We start from the raw sequence: 19,546 nt of genomic DNA, 5'->3' as shown, positions 1-19,546 counted from the left end.
AGTGATAGGATAGATCATAAGTTGATTGTGCTGGCAGAAAGTTGCACTTAAAGGCACTGCTACTTAAAAAGCAACACAATGTATTTATTGAATGTTACTGAACCAAATTTCTCCTCATATAAACAGTCCAGAGGCAAATACTAATACTTAGGAGCCTTTGTAACTGCTAGAAGATTTGCAGCGATAAAGTACAAGTGGCTACATTTGAAATCCTAAACGAATTTTGCATATACATTTGAACAATGCCTCAAAAGCTGTATTGGTTTTAAGCCACCAATTCATTACAGTAACTTGTAAATAAATGCTTTCCTTTGTAATTGGGTTCCACTTTTACGCCAGACTAGAGTTTTATAAAAAAAATACAAGGTACAAGGACATGTACACAAAATGTGCACATGCATTTAAGGTGCTTTCTTAATCAGCATGATTTTAATGTGACCTTTGTAGAAATCCTTGAAAGCACTGGGAAGCAGGAGGTACTCTGTATTTTAGATTTCGTTCTTTCCAGTGAAGTTCCCAGCTTACCACCTGCAGTATATGCCATGTAGAGCATAACTGACCAAGTAGGTCAATTCATTTTGTCAAAACTGTAACAAATTACATTTGAAGCATTTCAGAAATCTGGAAGAGCGCAAGAAGCAGCACAGGGAATGCATGTACATGAGCGATACTTTACCTCGCAAGAAAACGACTCCATCTGTATCACCGCACTTCAACAGCTCTACGCTTGGGCGAAGTGTCGCATCTAAAGTACGTAGTTGCATGTTACTAACAGCTTTCCAGTGTCTATACAAAAACCTGTATGATGTTAGAGGTGAGGATGGGTAGCACTGTCAGCTATGTGTAATCCTGCAAATTCAGATCTGAAATTGGCTGTGAAAGGACTTCAGGTTTATTGACATATGGGAATATATATATATATATCTATATATCTGTGAAGCCCTCTGCACTTCCAGCCTTTATTCTGACCTCTGGAAATGCTGGGCTGTAGTACATGAATCATAAATGCACGATTATTCTTTCAAGGACTTTATTTTCAAGCTAGTTTAAATCGGTTCTAGAGACACAACAGGTTGGTTTCCTTCCTACCTAAGACCTCTAAATGGTAAGGATAAGGTTGTGTATGAAGTGAAAATAACTCTGTTGGTGATGTGGTACATCAGCAAACAGCAGGGGGGTGGAGGTACTACTTTGAGAACATCTTGGCCTAACAGAGGCTGCACACAACAGAAACAGCCATGGCTGACTGATCTGACGTGATGCTAATACCCATGACGAAGCGAGTTTATTTTACCATTAGTCGCTGATACAAAAAACCGTCTTGAAGCGTAGTTTTAAGCATGTATTTACAAAATTTCCGCAGGGGCACTTACCATTAGGACAGAGCAACAGCTGTGGCAGCGTACTTCCTCACTGCCTGGCAACCATGACCAAAGAGTCGGAGTCAAGAAGAATGCACAAAGGTAAGACCTTTTTATTTGGTTCATTTCTGGTCAAAGTCAGTGTTCAGTTTTGCAGGAACTAAGCCTGAAACCAGTGTTGCTGTAATCAACAGGGCTGTAAAATAAAAGTTCCCTTCTTGGTGAAAAAAGCAAGCTTTAAATGTAATTTTCAGATGCTGGCAAAATAAGATATTAAGTTTATGAGGTAGGTGCACATGTAGTTTTGAAGCATGTGGTCACCAAATATAATCCAGTAAACAAGAAAAGCATATCAAAAAATACACACTGGGTTAACTGGGTAATTTCTGTGAGTGATTTTGGGGCAATATATTATGCATTGCTTTCTTTTTTTATTCCTTTTTAAAATCTTTTCATGTTGTAATCTTAAAAACTGTTTTTCATGGGCATATGTTTTTGCCTGGACAAAGATACCTTTTGAGAATCTGTAGCTGCGGTATTTTAAGTGGTTTTAAATATTTGGGCTACAAAATAGGAAAGGTGTGTTCTATCGTGGCTAGATAGCTGCATTTTTGTAATAGGGACACGGCAATTCTGGATGCAAAAGAAAGTTACATCTTTGAAACGTGGTGTTGTAGGCTATGGGATTCGGTGTCTGTTGTTTGTCAGCTTGAGTCCATACACATAATTTCTGCTTTATCGAGATGCATTATTCATGTGTCCTGTCTTCAGATGGAGTTGCTCTTCAGTGCCATCTGTCAGTTTATTTGCTTTCCAGCATCTGCATCATTGTTATCAGTAGAAGTGCCAGAGGCCCTTCCGCAGGGCTGCGCTAAGCCCGAGCTGAGGTGGGCTCCATCCTGCTGCCCTGGGACTTCCAGCGCTTCCAGCTGGGAAAGGTCAGAGAGGGCGGCTGAGGTCAGCCACACGCACCGAGGTGGCTCAACACAAAGACAGAGCTCGCTGAGGAGGGATCGTGACTTACTACATTTGCTTTATAAAGCTGATCCTGTTGGGATTTGTTGGTTTTGAGCCTCAGATCTGCGGCGAGCCTTCCACAAGCCTGCCATGTCTGGCTAACTTACCTTGAAGTATTTCAGATGCGATACAAAAGGAACTTCGTGCTCGGCTTGGAAAGCTGCTTGGATGTAGTGCGTGTGCAAGGGCGGAGTGGCTTGCGAGTACGTTCAGGCCTTGTGCCGTTGTGCAGAAAACACTTTGTTTCAGCTTGAAAATCAGTTAAGGATGTTTTGACTAAACTTTGACAAGAGGTCAAGTGTTTAAAATTAGAAATATTTCTGCAAAATGGTTGCAAAAGGGAATTTGTGTGTGACCTAAAGCACAATTACGAAGTGTTACCAAACCTAACACAGGCAAAGATAAGAGTTTTAAAAATAAATCAACCAGTTTTAACACTTATTTTTTTTCTCACCATGCAACGAAGATCATTTTAAGAGTAGTGTCAGATTTCTTGTCCTAAGGGTGAGAAAGAAAGAAAGCTCACAAACCAAAACTGAACAGTGGCCTGACGAAGAAGAGAGGTAGGAGAGTGTGAGAGAGATGTATTCATTAAGGCACTTGGCACAGCACTTGTCATATGTCACGAGGAATCGTGTGCTATACTGCCTGCCATGCGAGTTGACCGTTATTGTTTGAAAGAGCTGGTTTGAATGGAAATGCTAACTTACGAAGAGAGTCTTAAGGGATTAATTTCTACTGGGAAAGAGGACGGTTCTACATGTCCTTTTCTGAAGCATCAGCTCTGCCGAAGGGAAATAATGCTGCTGACAGGTGCTTTGCTTGAACCGTCACAGGATTTGCACAGTAGGAGACAGAGTCAAACCACAAAGGATACAGGAATGCAGGGATTGTTTGTGGCTTGACTGCCTCTCCTAGTAGTTAACGAAGGGTTGTCTGACGTGAAGCTCCCTGAATTTATGGCTGTTGGAGGAGCTTCAGGGGTATAACTGCTTTCTCTTGCTCTGAAGTGTCATGTTCCTAGGTTGGGGAACGCTCCTTTGTCTTGTCAACACTACAAAAATTTGTCAAGGGCTCTTTCTGCGCTGCACTGCAGAACTCGGCAAGGATGGAGACATCCGAGTCAGGTGGCTAGAGTCAGATCCTGGGGTATTTCTATCCAGCTCTACAGAAGGGCCAGAGCAACAGGCTTCAGGCACCTTTCATTCAGCCTTATAGCCGCAGCCTTAGTGAATGTCGTCGTATGAGCAGGGAAGGGACCGAGTTCCACTCGGTGTGATTTCTGGTTTCCCCTAGCACCTCCTACCCCCATGCAGCACGCGGAGGAAACCCAAGCTTTTCTTCAAAGTCATGAGTAAAGAAAGTTCGTTTCTGTGGGACAGTGAGATTTGGGAAATGTTTTGAACATGACGTAGTATTTAAACGTACCACCCAGTACAAGTGAAATGGAATACTATTGTCAATTAAAATTCTGAAACCTTATGTGACTTCCACTAAAATCAGTGGGGCTTCAGTCTGTGTAACTAAGACTGATTTCAGCAGGCATCTTTAAGTACATCATTGAGAACCAAGCCAAAACCAAGGCATATGTCATGTCAGTGGACATCCTTGGGGATGATCTTTTTTTCCATCGCTCTGTGATAAATGTTTATTATATAATAAATACACTTATTTCTTACAAAAAACATTCTTGAGGTAGATCAGGTTTACCTTCTTGGACCTAAGCGAGTATTTTGGAGAGGTAAGATTTTCTACCAAAGGAGTGGAACTCTGCAAATGTATAGATAATGGCTTATACTGAAAAATATGCTCTTGCTTCATTTCCTGCTCCAAAAATTAGTTGTTCACTTAAAATAGGTGATGTATAGATAAAAAGTGTTCTGGACTTGTCAAGTGTACTGAGCCACTGCTTGCTTTCCTTGCGTTTCTTTTCCCACTTGGCAGGTTTTTCACTCCACCAGTTTTCTGTGTTCGAGGTGATGTATTGCAAATGGTGCGGGTGTCTGGGGTTTACATACACCTGCACCAAGCGCGGTGATGCTGGATGTAGCCCAGCTCAGTGGCAAGCTAGGGTCTCACATGATAAACGTCACTTCATCTACGCACTTCGGAGCGCTGGCTGTCATGCACTGTCCCACAGACTGCTACGCAAAAAGGATGATGCGCTCCTGAAGCGGTATTAGTAGCTTGCTGCGTTCATTAGGGCTTAAAAACATTGAGCAAACTTCCAGACCAGATGTTTCAGCGTGTATGTATAGATGTGAGAACAAGTACGTTCAGTGGTGCCTGGAGGAAGTGGCAGCTCACGTAGTTTAAAGATAATACCTGACAATTATCACTAAACTACTAATGGTCTAAAATGAGTTTTCTCTAATAAGCTTTTTCCAGCTTTTCTTCTTGCAGTCCAAGAAGGTAAATGTAAAAATTTGAGATGAAAAAGTTGAAGATTCAGTCAGGAAATGAAGAACAGGCACTTGAGTTTGAACATGGATTTCAATCTCATTTTTTTTGTGCAGGAGCAAGTAATGTCTGGATTCAGTAGGAAAATTTTCGTAGATTTTAAAGTACTAAACAGTCTTTATTCCAGGATTACCAAAACTGTGTTTAGTCAGTCATGTAGTTCAAGAATTGTTCTTGAAATAAACAGTCAGTCAGTAAGCATAGCCTGAGTTAAGAACAACTTATAAAATGTTTAAGAGGATGCGTCTTCGATATAAATCATTAATGAAAAAAGCTATTTCTTAGCAGCCGTTCATGAAGTCTTTTTGAAGGACTGTATAAATTCACCTCCCGTGCACATGCCTTTGCAAGCAAACCATGTGCAAAAAAACCAAAAGAATGAAGAAGCTGCTATTTGGCACAGTCTAGAGATGTGAAACTGCACCCCAGAACCTCCCGTGGGGTGCTGGGGACCAAAAACCTGCACAAGGAGAGGCAGGAGCGAGGAGCGGGGGGTTGTCAGCTCAGTCCCTGTGAGAGCAGGATGGAATCCAGAAGGGAAGAGGGAATGCTTAAGATGTAGGACCAGACACAGCACTGAGAGCAAACTGTTGGGACAGAGAAGTTGGGTACCAGCAAGATGATTATTTGTATTCTTTCTAAGATCTACAGAAAAAACAATATACTGAAGACAAGGTATATATATATGTACAAATGATAAGCTTTTCAAAGCAGTTTGCTTTATTTTTTCTTTATTTTTTATATTCTTTCTCTTATCAAACTCAGGAAAAGCCAGAAAAGGTATGAAAACATCCCTTTACCTGGCTGTATCTATCACTGTCATGTTCTGGCAAATGTACCGGTTGCATCAGCACTGTCAAGTATTTCCCAAAATCTTGGACAAATTTTAAATAATTGCTAAATAATGATAGCACTTCAAAAATTCTTTTTTTCACGCTGTTAAATAACCTGTCACAACAAAACTTCTGATTAATGCTAATATCTGCAGAGCTACAGCTTTGTGCAGGCCTAATTTTTTGCTTCTTTGCTTATAGCCGCACAAGTAGAACAGAAAATACAGAAATTTTTGCAGATCTGTGGGTGACAATGACAAGGTAGACAGATGTGGGCTTCCTACCTTGGCATGTTTCCATACAAAAAGTGTCTCTTGTCATGTTAATGTCGATCTTTGGGAAGGGGGGAAAAAAAACCAAAAAACCAACACAACAACAACAACAAAAAACAACCCCAAAACATACTGTGATCTGAAATACTGAGGGTTTTTTTAACATACTTGACAGTGCCGCTTTCAGTAACAGCTTTCAGCTATAGTTCTGACCTCACCATAATCTTGTGGTGGTATATCTGGTTTTTCTGATTCTGCAATAACTCCTTTGGAATATATATAGAGATATCTTTTTAATGATACGGCTTTATGGATATTTGCAACATTTTACTCAACAGTATGGCTGTTAACAACTGTTTTACTACAGAAAATGCAAGCAACGCAACAAGAAACATTTTAGCTTTTGTATCAGCTTAGACTTGGCTGATACAAGTCTTGGCTTGTGGGAAACTTGTAGTGGAGTGCTGGGTCTTACAAGGAGTCCGATTTTTTTAAGTGCATGTTCTGTAAATAGGCACCTGAGCAGCTAAAAATTCCTAAGCAACAGATTGTGCCTGCGCAGTGTCCGTGGGGCTGGTCGCGAGGCTGCTCCGTGTCGGGATGCAGCTGATCCTGAGCTTTGAACTGCCTGTTGCTTATGGCATGAGGAGAACAAGAGAATGTCGAGTTCTGCTCTGTTCATGTGAGTGCGTCTCATTTTGCCATCTAACGGATGTGTATTTCTTGCAGTGTTTAGTTACGTTTGCATGATTATGTAAATGTAACTGGTAATATGCTTTAGGTGAAAATGGGTTCTTTATTTTCATGGAACGTTGACTTTCCTTTAGGAGAGTATTTGTAATATTGCTGTGTTTCTCTGTGCCTTTTAGATGAGTTGATTTTTCAGTGAAATGTAAGAGGTGGAGTTGAGACTTCTGAGCAGGCAAGGTGTTTGCCAAGGGCTCAATAGAAAAACATGCATTTAAATAAAGTTCTTTCAGTAATTTGCTTTTTTTTGTTTGTTTTTTTTCTCTCTCTTTCCATAATGAATAATTGATAACGATTTCACAGGAGCAATTAGTCATTCCAAAGGTTCGAGTATGAAAGGTAATTGCTTATCCGCAGTAACAGCAGCATTTGCCATAGCAACGGGAATAAACCAAACCGCACATGTGAATCAGTAACACCTGTGTTGTGTGACGCTATTACCTGTGACTGCCGGGGTGGATTTGTGTCCCTTTTGTCTCATTTACTAATCGGTGGAATTGAACTTTTATTGAAACTTAGTGTTCTTTCAAATGGCAATTAAAGTCCTATTAGTTCCTTGGAAACCAGCTTTAATTGTCTACCAGAAACCTTTGTATAGTACAGAGGGAAGCGAGGTGGGAGGAGGAAACATATGTACCTTGGAAATGCTTGTAGGGCATGATTACCTTAATAATAGGCTTTATTTATTCTGCTTCAGTCATGCTTTTCAGATACCTTTTGGAGAATATTCTGGCCTTTCCAAGGTAGAGCTGTGGTTGTTGGCTCCCTGAACTGGGACTCTCCCCACTCCAGCATGGCACAAAGTACCAGGCAGTAACCTCGTATGTGCAGCTAGATGATAAGAATAAGGCAGGAAGATATTCCCACTTTAAGCATGTTTCCCCTAACATCAGTGTCTTAATGGTGTCTAGTAAAAAATTTTTATCTTGACTTTGCAGCAATTTGTCCGGTTGTCTGCATTTTTCCTATGTCTGTTTACCTTAAATGTGCGGGATGTCTGTGGCTGCCTTCCCATATGGATGGGAGGTTTCTGTGTAGTCTAACAGCCCTTCCTAATCTCCCAGCTCTGCCGCCAGCTCAGATTTTGGGTCAGGAATGTGCAGAGAGAGTATTGTAAACGCCAGTGAGTATCAGCACTGTAAGAAGGTCTCGCTTCTCGCATTCATTGAAGGAAAGGACGAGCAGGCCACTTGCATTTGTAATCACATAGATTAAACAAACCGTAAAAGGGCGCTGTAAAATAACTTCAGCAGCTGAAACGACAACTGTCATTATACTCTCCTCTTCATCAGGCAAGCTCAACAACCTCTGGAAGCCTGTGTAAATACTGCTGCATTATTGATAAAGAGCAATGGAGACATGAAATAAAAATAATTCTGAAGAAATATTTTTAAAGGAGACGTAGCCAAACAACGTTCCCTGTGTTCAAGGATGACCTTTCAGAAAGGATAATTTTGTGGAAAAATAACAGCGTGAAGACCTTAAATGTTGCATCAACCATATTTTTCTTTACAGTAATTGCACTGTAGGGGTCTGTTTCAATCATGTAGGGCGAACTGCAGCTTCAGAGCTCCAGCAAAGTACCTCTACACTAGTAACTTTGATGATGCAACAAGTAGCCTGTGTAATTTCAGCTGAAACTAAAAGCCCAACTTGCAGTTACCAGAAAGCAAAGTTCCTTAATGTGTATTAAATACACATTCAGCAACATCAACCAAACAAGTACTCAAGACCGTCAAATATCAGGACCTTTTTTTTTTTTTTCTCTTTAATCACTATTAGTTTTTCTAGATCCCTGAGTTTAGCTGTATTACTTTCCAGATTAGGCTTAATTTTCATTTTCAAATGTAAATTTCACTAATTCAAATTAAATTTTTATATATTTAAGTATATATACACGTACAAGAATATATATTGAAAAATCAGCCATACTGTTCAGCATTTATTTGTGTCCGCCAAAGGTAAACCAAGTATTTAAAGGTTTCATTTCAGTTATGATTAACATGTGAAATTAACCATAACATTGCAGTACCTTGGTCACAGCACAGTTAAGACTGTGGTGGTGTTCAACATGCTGGTGCTGCTAACAGGTTATGTTTGGGTCACAAAAGTTCTGTGTAAAACCAATGTTTCCTCTGTACTCTGTAGGGTATAACCATCAGCGTATCTGTGAAAACCAAAGGCAGAAGTCCCCTGAGTTCTACAGCAGAACAGCGTCCGAATCAAATGTGTATCTGAATAGTTTCCATTACCCAGACCGCAGTTACAAGGACCACGCCTTTGATACATTAAGCTTAGACAGTTCTGACAGTATGGAGACAAGCATATCGGCATGCTCACCAGATAACATTTCCAGGTAAGTCATCTTTCTTTTTGATGTAGTAATGGTCACAGGGTTATGATGAAAAAAGAGAATATGTACGTGTTGATGCTATGGTAATATGGGTGCTGCTAACTGGTTAAGAAAAATCTGAAATCATTAGACAGGCATATTTGTGTAGCCCTTTGGGATCAGGTTTAACTATCGTCTCGCCTGTTTATTTAAAAATGGAAAACAAAAATACGGAGAGGCTGAGTGGTAATGCTTGAAGGCCACAGAGAAATCGGTGTCAGTCCTGAACTGAAATGATGATGCATCGTCGATGCTCTTCTCAGAGTGGGTAATACCTGAGCTTCCTTCCCTGGTCACTCTGGGGAAGGAATTTCCTGTGATAGGAAATGTCTCAGAAGACATCTGCCAGCAATGAAGTACACTTGCTCCGCAAGTCCAGCGTGTTAACTTACTGGAGCCTTATGTTGAAACACTTCGGGTTCCTCTGGCAGTCTTTTTTTCCTCTCCCTGTTCTGGGTCAGTAAAAATAGAGAGATGACACCGAAGGGCTTTGAGCCCTCAGATGTTTTCCTCATCCTCAGAGGCTGTCAGCTCATGCAGCACTCCTCAGATAAAAGGAACGTCGGTGATCTGTGTTAAAAGTCCAGCAGAGGCTCAAAATCATGTGCGAACAATTTTCTTCCAACAGCCTGGTTTTAATGATAGCGCTTTCATTTCTCCTTGCAGCCCTGCCCCAGCAGTTTCACAAGCGTAAGTGGAGGCTGATAATTAAGTACAACGTTGTCACAGCATTAAGAATCCCTTGTGAACACAAGGACAGCTTTTTTGGCTAGCATGTCGTGCTTTATTAAGCATCTGATTCCTGTAACAGGGTATCAACCCACTGATTTGTCTCTTGTAGCCGTTATCACTGCAGTGTTAGGGGTTTCAGAAAATACCAGTGGCACTCATTCTGCTGACTGGTTTTTTTGCTGGTTTTTGTTTGGGTGTTGGGTTGTTTTTTTTTTCCTTTGGTTGGTTGAGTTTTGGGGTTTTTTTTGAAGTAAAAACATTAGGGCTCAGGTTTTGGGGGATTTCTGTTTTAAATACATGCATGGTTGGCAAGTTTCTGATAGCTGGTATCAGGCTGTGAATTAACTTTATCTGTGCAGTGATCTAACATTGCAGTGGTATGAAATCTGTTTCTCTTTGGCGTGCTGCTCTGATGATTTTGGAGGAAGATGGCAAGTGTCTGAGCTACCTTGGGGCTATCCAGTAAGTGGAGTCTTCAGCCCAGGACAGCTGTTGAATTTCACTGATGCTGTTTGCCCTTCTGCCTCCCTCTGGCTCTTCTGTAGCTTCCAGCCAATGCTGGAAGAAAAAAAAAAAAAAACACAACCCACACACAAAAACCCCAAACCAATCTAAAAACCAGAAAAGGACCCATTTCAACACCTCTTTCAGTTTCTCACAAGGCAAACTTTAGTGAGGGAAGAAAAGTGTCGACTGATCTTGTTGATAAAACTTGGAAGATAGGCAGTTAACTTTCCTTGATAAAACTTTCCTTAGGCAAAACCAATTCATGTTGATTTAGATGTTTGAGAATCTTTTCTAGCCATATCAGACTTGAAAGGAAAACATTTTATGATGCTTTGTTCTGACATATTTAAAATATATATTTTACCTCTTATAAGGTGAGAGAGACTTTTCTTTGCTGGAAATGCATAAAATCTGTCTGTGCTCAAAGTACAGAAGAGACTGAACTGCTGTAGTCATTCATCAATTCACCAAACAGTAGCTGCTCCAAGGTTCATTACCAACTTATTTTTCATGGCTGAGGTTTCAGAGATTGTGATCTCCTGCTGTGCATTAATTTCTGGGAGAAGGATAAGCAAATGAAGGATGAAATAATTTAACTAAGCTGAAGTGTTAACCAGTTTAATGTGGGAAAACCTACTGCAATTAAATGTCTTCCAGGTTGCTCAAATGACTTAATTTATGGCCCCGTTGCTTTTATTGAAGTTATTTGATGTACATTCTTTTGGCCCAGCAAACAAACTTTGGTCAAACTAGACTTGGGCATCTAAGTCAGTGGCCTCATTTTTTTCAGAGCCAGTAAGCTTTTAGAGCTCAAACAAATTCCAGATGGATTATACCTTTTCTGCAAGCTCGGGTTAAATGACATATGTTATTTTTATATTGTCTTGTATCCTGTCATGAAACATATCCCCAGTATCAGAGAAATGTCTTCTGAAGACTGTCACACTTCTGACAAACCCGCTCATCTTACAGGCATGAGCGTTAGAGGTATGCTCAGAAAGTAAAGGATGTTGTTCTTACTTTTTTTCTTTTCCTTGTCCATGACTCAATCTGGCCTACTTCCATTCTACCCGTGTCCCTTCACACTGGTCTGTATGCTGTTAAGTAGCACGAACAAATCTGCTGCTTGACACCCACGTCCACTTGAGTGGTCAGGTAGCGTTTTCAGTGCAATCCCAAGTCAAGTTTCTCTCTGCCCTAAACAGCTGAATCCATTCTGTTTCCTCGTGTTGTGCTTTAGTCTAATGGCCTTAGTAATGGTAATGCAGTAATATTTAACGCCAGCTGTTTTTCTCGAACAGCATAAGATGAAGAATAAAATGGAGAGCATGCCGTGGAAATGCCACAGTTGAAATGGCTGTTAAATTGAGATGTGACAAAGACATTGTATTGGAGAAAAGGAACAACAGAAAAAAGGACAGGCAGAGGTGATAGCTGCGTTGTGCTGGGCCAGGAGCTAGCGCTCTTTGTGACTACCCTTGTTTCTTTGGCGTGCTGGTTACTTGAAATAGTAGATCCTTCCTGACACCGTCACTGAATGGCCTTTATGCATATCTCTTAGTCCTCCTTATTTTTTTCGAGCATTTTTTGATGGTGAGCTCAGTGCGACACAAACTAGAGACAGTCTACAGCCAGAAACACTGGTATATTCAGATGGCTGCTAATGCCAGCTCTGAGGGTCCGTGGCGTGTTGTTGGGACATGGTGACCACCTCCATCCATCGTTTGTTATCTGGGAGAAGATGACAGATCACAGGGAGCTGATGAGATGCATTATTAGGCACTTGAGTCTGGATTTTTTCCTAAGTATGCATGGGGAATGCGTACCATGGGGGTGTACCATATACTTCATCCATCATTTTTTGTTAGTGCCTGGTGTACTGAATTGGATAGAACAGTATCAACTCCATTCTTAAGCTGTCTAACGTTGGACTGTAAAATACGTCTTTAAATACTAAATATTCTTTTAAATAACTCTTGACCTTTTTTGTGCAGTGCTAGCACTTCAAATGTTGCAAGAATAGAAGAGATGGAGAGACTTCTGAAACAAGCACATGCTGAAAAGACTAGGCTGCTCGAGACCAGGGTGAGCATAATTTTATGAGTAAAATTGAGTGGGCTTGTTAGTTAGGTAATACCCTCCTAAACACAACACTGGACCCTAAATAGTTTACACCTAGTAGACACTTAAAAAATTACCTCTGCCCCCTTAGTTTAGTCTGGTTTCACCCTCACACTGTATCTTTGACCCCCTAGGCAATAGCTGCTGTCTCTGGGTGAGCTGGTAGCAAATTGCCACCAGCAGCTAGGTCAGCATTGCTCCTACACCTGCTGGGAGAGCTGCTTAGGAAGAACCTTCTTTAGTTGTAGAGCGGTAGTGTTTGCAATTCTGATTCCAATTCTCGGTCCCCTTTGCTGGATACATATTTCTGACTGCTTAAGAGGCAAAAAGGGATTTAATACTAGCTTAGAAATGACATTGCCAACTATAGTTTCACATATAATTGAAGTTCTGCATGTGCTGTGGTATTTAGGAACGGGAGATGGAAGCTAAAAAACGAGCTCTGGAAGAAGAGAAGCGCCGCAGAGAGCAACTGGAGAAAAGATTGGAAGAAGAAACTAGCCAGAGGCAAAAATTAATTGAAAAGGAAGTCAAAATACGTGAGAAACAAAGAGCACAGGTGAGATATGTTGACGTGAAATGTTTTTTAAGTGCAAGACTTTCCCTTGATATACAGAAGCGACTAAGTGTGTTTCTGCCAATGGTAAACAGACCTGCTTTTGGTTGAATAGATGGAGTTAATATTTCTGAGGTGTAACTGTGCTGCTAAAGGTATGTTTGGGCTCCTGGAGCCTTAGATAGATGCCCAGGTATTCATTTAAAGTTAAATAATAGCATAGGTATCTATTTAACATCTTATATCTCAGCTACAAATATTAATCCTAAAAGGTTTGTTAGTATGGGCAGAGCAGAATTTTTTAGCCCAAACAACAGAAATTTCTAAGTGTGTTAATTTTGTACACCATTGGTGGTTTGTGGTTTTTTCTTTCTTTCAATACATAAAACATCTTGGAATGTGAATTGTCTCTTCCAAACATCTGACTGAAAACAGATTAAGAAGCTTTTCCAGGTTTTTTTTCCACGTCTACTGCAGAGAGGAAATAGTATTTTTTCTAATGTTACTGGGACTAGACAACACGAGAAACATTATTTTTTTAAAAGTGTTACCTACTACATCTTGCTTCTTGTTAGGATTTAAATGTATCTTGAGCTTTCTTTAGGCTTAGAGGTCTTAGTATTTGTGGTGGAATAAATAGGTAAGATCTATACGGTACAGCAAACAGACTAGGCAGTCATTTTATCATTAGTATAGTATAGCAAGACAGTGTCTCCATCTTCATGTATGTATCTGAGTGCAGAAGATTCCATATCATATTTGAATATCTTTCTGCTTTTATCTGTGCTACCTTTGCTAATTTTTCATGAGCTACTATTATATGTTTTTATGAACATTCCTAAAAAACTTACCTTTCTAATTGATAACACCAAATCAGAACAATAGGGCAACCCCAGAGGAAGTTTAAACTGTTTCTGGTTAAACATATCCATTCCTTTGTTTTTACATATACAATGTAATTACGAAATGTTAAATTTTACATGTATTTTACCTGAATGCTTTCATTTTTTCTAAGAACTCAAGTACGGTGTAAGCAATGATACAATGCTCATATCTTCATCACAAACTGGAGCTGCATGTGTTGTAATAGAATGCCCTATCAGTTACTGCTAATTGGCAAATTTGGCAGAGAGATGGAATTGGCAAGAAGACAAAACGTATCTGTCAAAAATAATGAATTTTTGGTGAACTTTTTTCTTTCCTTTGTATAGTGAAACCTAATTTTTAATTGGTTTGTAGCACTTCCTGACATTCAGAAATGTAAACTGGGGGAAGGAACTACACCTTGCACTTGGCAAAGCTGGTGCCAGCTTGTATCATACGGGACTGCGTAATTTTAGAAGGGTGCTAAGAGTTCTTGCGAGCAATACAGCTCCCACTGTGCCAAGAGGTTCCTGAGAATGCAGTGAGGGAAAGTCCCTTCGATTTGTGACTCCCAGTGGGATTTCACAGGCTAACTTTAGGCATGGAGCAGGGGTTGATGAGGTTCTCCGCGTCACTGACTTCTCTGGAGTCAGCAGGGGGAGAGGGAGATGCTCCTTTCCTGGGTCATTCAAAGCACCTAAATTCAGCTGTTCTGAATCACCCAGCGATGCAGCCTTCGACTGCAGCAGGAGCCTTGGGAGACTCGTCTTCTGTGCTTCAGACGAGGGGGTGAGGGATGTGCGTGGACCCTTCCGGCACAGAGAACAAGCATACTCACTCGCTCGGCTGGCAGAGGTCCCCAGTCGCTGCCTCCTGCTCCGTCTCCCAGCTGACACTACCCAGGCTCGATGCAGTCTGGTTCCGCACCCAGGAGCGAGGGGCTGTTGGCTGTGCTGCTTCGCTGCCCCGTGCAGAGGGTGTGCTGCAGCGCGCTGTGCGGCTGGCTGCGAGCTGGCTACCACGTTTGATTTGGTCAGAAGACTAGAATTCTGTTCTGTTCAGAGCAGTTCCTATGAAACTAACTAGCAATTATAGTTCACTCTCCTGATTAGTTCTGTCTGTGTAGCATGCTCTTACTGTTTATATTATACTTTGCATGAAAATAACTGTAGCAGTAAAATCTTAATGGGTGAGATATGTGTAGCGAGTAGCCCAGAGAAGTAAAGGGTTTGCTTAACGTAGGGTCACAGAATGGTTTGGGTTGGGAGGGACCTTAAACCCCATCTCATTCCAACCCCTGCCACGGGCAGGGACCCCTTCCCCCAGCCCCGGCTGCTCCCAGCCCCGTCCAGCCTGGCCTTGGGCACTGCCAGGGATGGGGCACCCACAGCTGCTCTGGGCAGCCTGTGCCAGTGTCCTGTCACCCTCACAGTAAAGAATTTCCTCCCAATATCTAATCTAAGTCTCCCCTCTGTCAGTTTAAAGCCGTTCCCCTTTGTCCTGTCACGACATGCCCTTGTATAAGCCTCTCCCCAGCTTTCTTGTTGGCCCCGTTGGGTGCTGGAAGCTGCTCTAAGGTCCCCCCGGAGCCTTCTCCAGGCTGAGCAACCCCAGCTCTCCCAGCCTGTCCCCACAGCAGGGGGGCTCCAGCCCCCTCAGCATCTTTGTGGCCTCCTCTGGACTCGCTCCAACAGGTCCATGTCCTTGCAACATCAGGCAAATGAAGTTTTTACACTTCATCTAAAGCAGCAACACACCGTTACATTTAATTAATATTTTAATTCTCAAACAACCTTTCTGTGCTGTGGCCCCTGTTTTACCAGCTTATCAAGTGATGATTTCAAGAAACTCCTATGCTCTAATCTGGCTTTTATAAAGTTATTCAACACTTTGTAAAGTTACAAGTTTTAAGGGTTTTTCTTTTAAAGAAAATCAGGGCTGCAGCAAAAGCTCTTATTTTTCTCACGTTCGTTCTTAGAATGTATGGGCAGTTTGCAGTTAGGTCCTTGCAGTGGCAAGACTGAAGAAAAAGTTTAAGACTTGTGTTAAAAATAATCTGATTTTCTTTTCTTTACTTCAGGCCCGCCCCTTGACCCGCTACTTGCCCATTAGAAAGGAAGACTTTGACCTACGGAGCCACATTGAAACAGCTGGTCACAACATCGAGACCTGTTACCATGTCTCCCTCACGGAGAAGACCTGCCGGGGCTTTCTGATTAAAATGGGAGGAAAAATTAAAACATGGAAAAAACGATGGTTTGTTTTTGACAGAAACAAGAGAACTTTTACCTATTATGCAGGTAGGTTGCAAGATCACTACTAGGTTATATCTGTCCCTCTGTTTTCCCAGTCAGCCTCAGCTGAGTTATGAACATGTAGGGAGTCCCGAATAAAGCTTATTTCCATTTCATCAGGTGTTTTACATGTACACTTAGAGCTTGTGCAGGCCCTTCCCTACTGTGTTCAGTCCTAATGCCAGGTAAGAGAGAAATGAGCGTAACAGACAAAGGGAGAGATGTGGATAGGCAGGAGGAAAAAAATGGAAGATGACCAGGCTCCTGGTACACAGAGTAATGGCTCCACATGATTTATATTTAAATATTATACACTTCACCCAATGACAGAATGATTTCGTGTACCCTTCATACAAGGATATGATTTATTATGTAATTATTTATATAAATTGTATACTTACCATGAAAATTAAATGGAATGCTTCTGCAGTCCTGTTGCTTGATGTGCTGAAAAGTCTTTCAGGAAATTAAATATGCAGCAGTAGACTTTTTGAGTTTGCCATATTTTGAGAGTCTTAAGGAATTTCATATGAACAACATGCAATACTCTAAAGAGGTTTCTGTACCCTAAGTTGTGTTATACAATGTCTGGATCCATTATAAGCATTATGCTAATTTGTTATCTTGGAGTAAACCCAGAAATTTGGAATTTAGGAACATGTATGTCTCTCTGGTGGCTGTGCCTGGTTTGACTTTGAAGTTTCAGAGGAAGCCAGAAAAATGGCTTTCTGTCCTGAATATTTATTGCCAGGAGAGGCTAGACAGGGGCATATATGGGATGGTCATTGCTGAGAAGCAGAGGAAAACATCAAGGACAAAAAACACCCAAACATTTCCATTTCTTTTTATGACATTACTGCTTTCCAGCATCTTGTAAGGAACTTAAAATTGATGGTAGGGTTATACATTGCTCAGTCCATCTTTTTTAAAAACATATTTTAATTCATTACAGACCCACTGAATATTTCTTACCCGTTTACAGTAATACTATGAAGAATGTTAAGAACAAAATAAAAAAGTTTGTCGCATCTGGCTTATTGGTTAGCAAGGCCTGTAGAAAACAGTAGTGTTCCCATCTGGTACTGATTGTTTGGGGCTTGGTTGGTTTTGGGGTTTTTTTAGAAGTTATGTTAATAGTTAACAGTTTTGGGTTTGAGTGTAGCATAGTTGCCATAATGCAATTTTAATTACCAAAGAAAACTTTTCATAATGTCTCAAGAAGTTTGGCCAACAAACAGTTTGATGAGAATTTTTTACCAGCTGCACAAAAATGCAGCTGCTTGTATGAGTAAGGATCCATCTAGATCTTTAAATATATAGTAGACTTCCAAAATAAATATTGATGTTGTAAATCCAGAGTAATTGAACTCTTAAGTGAATACATGTGTATATTGTTTTAGTTCTGCAAGTGTACTGAACAAAGAACTTACCCTAAAGTCTGACAGTTTAGTGCAGTGCACTTAAGCGAGGCATCTGCGCTTTCTGACCTGAAGCATACAGGGAACTCTACAAAGACTATTGCGGTGGGAGCTTGCGGGTACCTGAAATGCTCTAGTAACCAGGATCCCAGGTGGGGCTTGAAAGGAGAGTGGATCCCTGTTTGCTTGGACTGCACAGACTGTACACCTCGCAGATTGCATTTAGCTTCATATAATGCGTGCTATAATGTCGTAATGTTATACATCAGTACTTCTACTGGTCCCCTGAGGGCTGGTAGGGAGATTCCCAGTGCTGTGTTGTTTGGTCTCTGGGATTTCTTTTTGCCGTCATATGAAGCTTTTTAAACTGCCTGCAGCCACTGACAGGATGTAAGCCAAGTTTCATGAGTGTTCAACATGATAGCAGGATCTCTGATGGGGCTGATGAAGATGTTCCACATGACCATTCAACGTTAAGGTGATACTAACTTGGCATCAGAAGGAATTTTATATTCCCCTAATAAAAGTACTGGGAGTGGAAGGAAGTTTGCCCTTCAGTGTCACGTGCAGTCGTGATGCTCTCCTGGTTTAACTCCAGCCAGCAACTAAGTACCACGCAGTCGCTTGCTTGCTCCCTGCTAGTGGGATGAGGAGGAGAGTCAGAAAAAGGTAAAAGCCATGAGTGGAGATAAGAACAGTTTAATAATTGAAATAAAGGATAATAATAAATAATCGTAATAATAATAGTAATGAAAAGGCAGATAACAAAAAAGGAATAAAACCCAAAAGAAACAAGTGATGCACAATACAATCACTCACCACCCAGCCAGCCCCCCAGCAGCAGTCAGCCCCTCATGGCTGTCACCCCCCAGTTTACACACTGAGCATGCCGTCCCATGGTATGGAACATCGCTTTGGCTGGTTCATGTCAGCTGTCTTGGCTGTGCCCCTCCAGCTTCTTGTGCCCCTGCTCGCTGCCAGAGCTGGGAAATGTGAAAAGTCCTTGGTTTAGAGTAAGCCCTACCTAGCAACAACTAAAACATCAGCGTGTTACCAACATTGTTCTCGTACTAAATCCAAACCACAGCACTGCACCAGCTAATAAGAAGAAAATTAACTCTGTCCCAGCTGAAATGAGGACAGATGCTTATTGACCCATTCCTCTTCCATTGCAGGAAAACAGAGGGTACTGTAGATACCTACCTGCCCTGTTCCTTTTTCTTATGAAACATTATGGTTGTGACTGTTAAGATGTTAAGTTCACAGTCTGTATCCTCCTTGCCCTGATGATTCAGTAGCTAATACTGAATAGACATATATATATAGACATATATATATAATAATATAGACAGATGTCTAAAATAGTTTAGAATTGACCCTCTGCGAGTGTCTGCTTCTTACCATTGCCTTGAAAGGGAGATTACGTTAGCTGTGTCTTCATTGGACAGACCAAAACTTAAGTGAGAAGACACTCCAACAAAATCAACCAACTAGTAAGGAAGTTTGAAGGTTTCTGTGGGATTTCACAAGCAGAAGTGTTAATCCATTTACTTATCAGCTGAGCGTGTATGCAAGAGCAAATGAAGCTTTTCCTTCTCAAAGTAGTGTTCGTTTCAGTTCTCAGGTCATTCTCTCTTTTCCATTTTAGACAAACACGAAACTAAATTAAAAGGTGTAATATATTTTCAAGCTATTGAAGAAGTCTATTACGATCACCTAAAGAACGCATATAAGGTAAACTTTGATGTTGGTTTTTTGCATATCATATAGCAGCACCCAAAGCATGGCAGCTGCTGTAAAGTCAAAGGGAGAGCTGACATTATTAGAAATAAAGAAAGAAAGAAAGAAAAAAAACTGAAGTGGAGGGAAAGGAAGATGAAGCCAGACCAGCAATTAGCACCGGGGGTTGTTTTCATACTGATGACAGCAGAGGTAAGAGTGCCTACCTGCCAGGTGGGATGTCTGTGAGGAA

General features: G+C 41.0%; 1 protein-coding gene across 5 annotated transcripts in view; it reads left to right on the top strand.

The window, feature by feature from the left end:
* PHLDB2 (pleckstrin homology like domain family B member 2) overlaps nt 1-19,546 on the top strand; it is a 126,391-nt gene that overhangs the window by 104,413 nt on the left and 2,432 nt on the right. For all 5 annotated transcript variants that reach the window (XM_055702082.1, XM_055702083.1, XM_055702084.1 and 2 more), the window contains 7 exons: nt 610-750; nt 1,364-1,463; nt 8,839-9,046; nt 12,316-12,406; nt 12,855-13,001; nt 15,943-16,162; nt 19,223-19,308. In XM_055702082.1, the coding sequence (XP_055558057.1) occupies nt 610-750; nt 1,364-1,463; nt 8,839-9,046; nt 12,316-12,406; nt 12,855-13,001; nt 15,943-16,162; nt 19,223-19,308 (993 nt within the window). The remainder of the gene's footprint in view (nt 1-609; nt 751-1,363; nt 1,464-8,838; nt 9,047-12,315; nt 12,407-12,854; nt 13,002-15,942; nt 16,163-19,222; nt 19,309-19,546) is intronic.

The sequence above is a fragment of the Falco cherrug genome, chromosome 2, assembly GCF_023634085.1.
Source record: "Falco cherrug isolate bFalChe1 chromosome 2, bFalChe1.pri, whole genome shotgun sequence".
Taxonomy (NCBI): domain Eukaryota; kingdom Metazoa; phylum Chordata; class Aves; order Falconiformes; family Falconidae; genus Falco; species Falco cherrug.
Note: the sequence above shows the minus strand (reverse complement) of the source record. Positions and strands in the feature narration are given on the sequence as shown.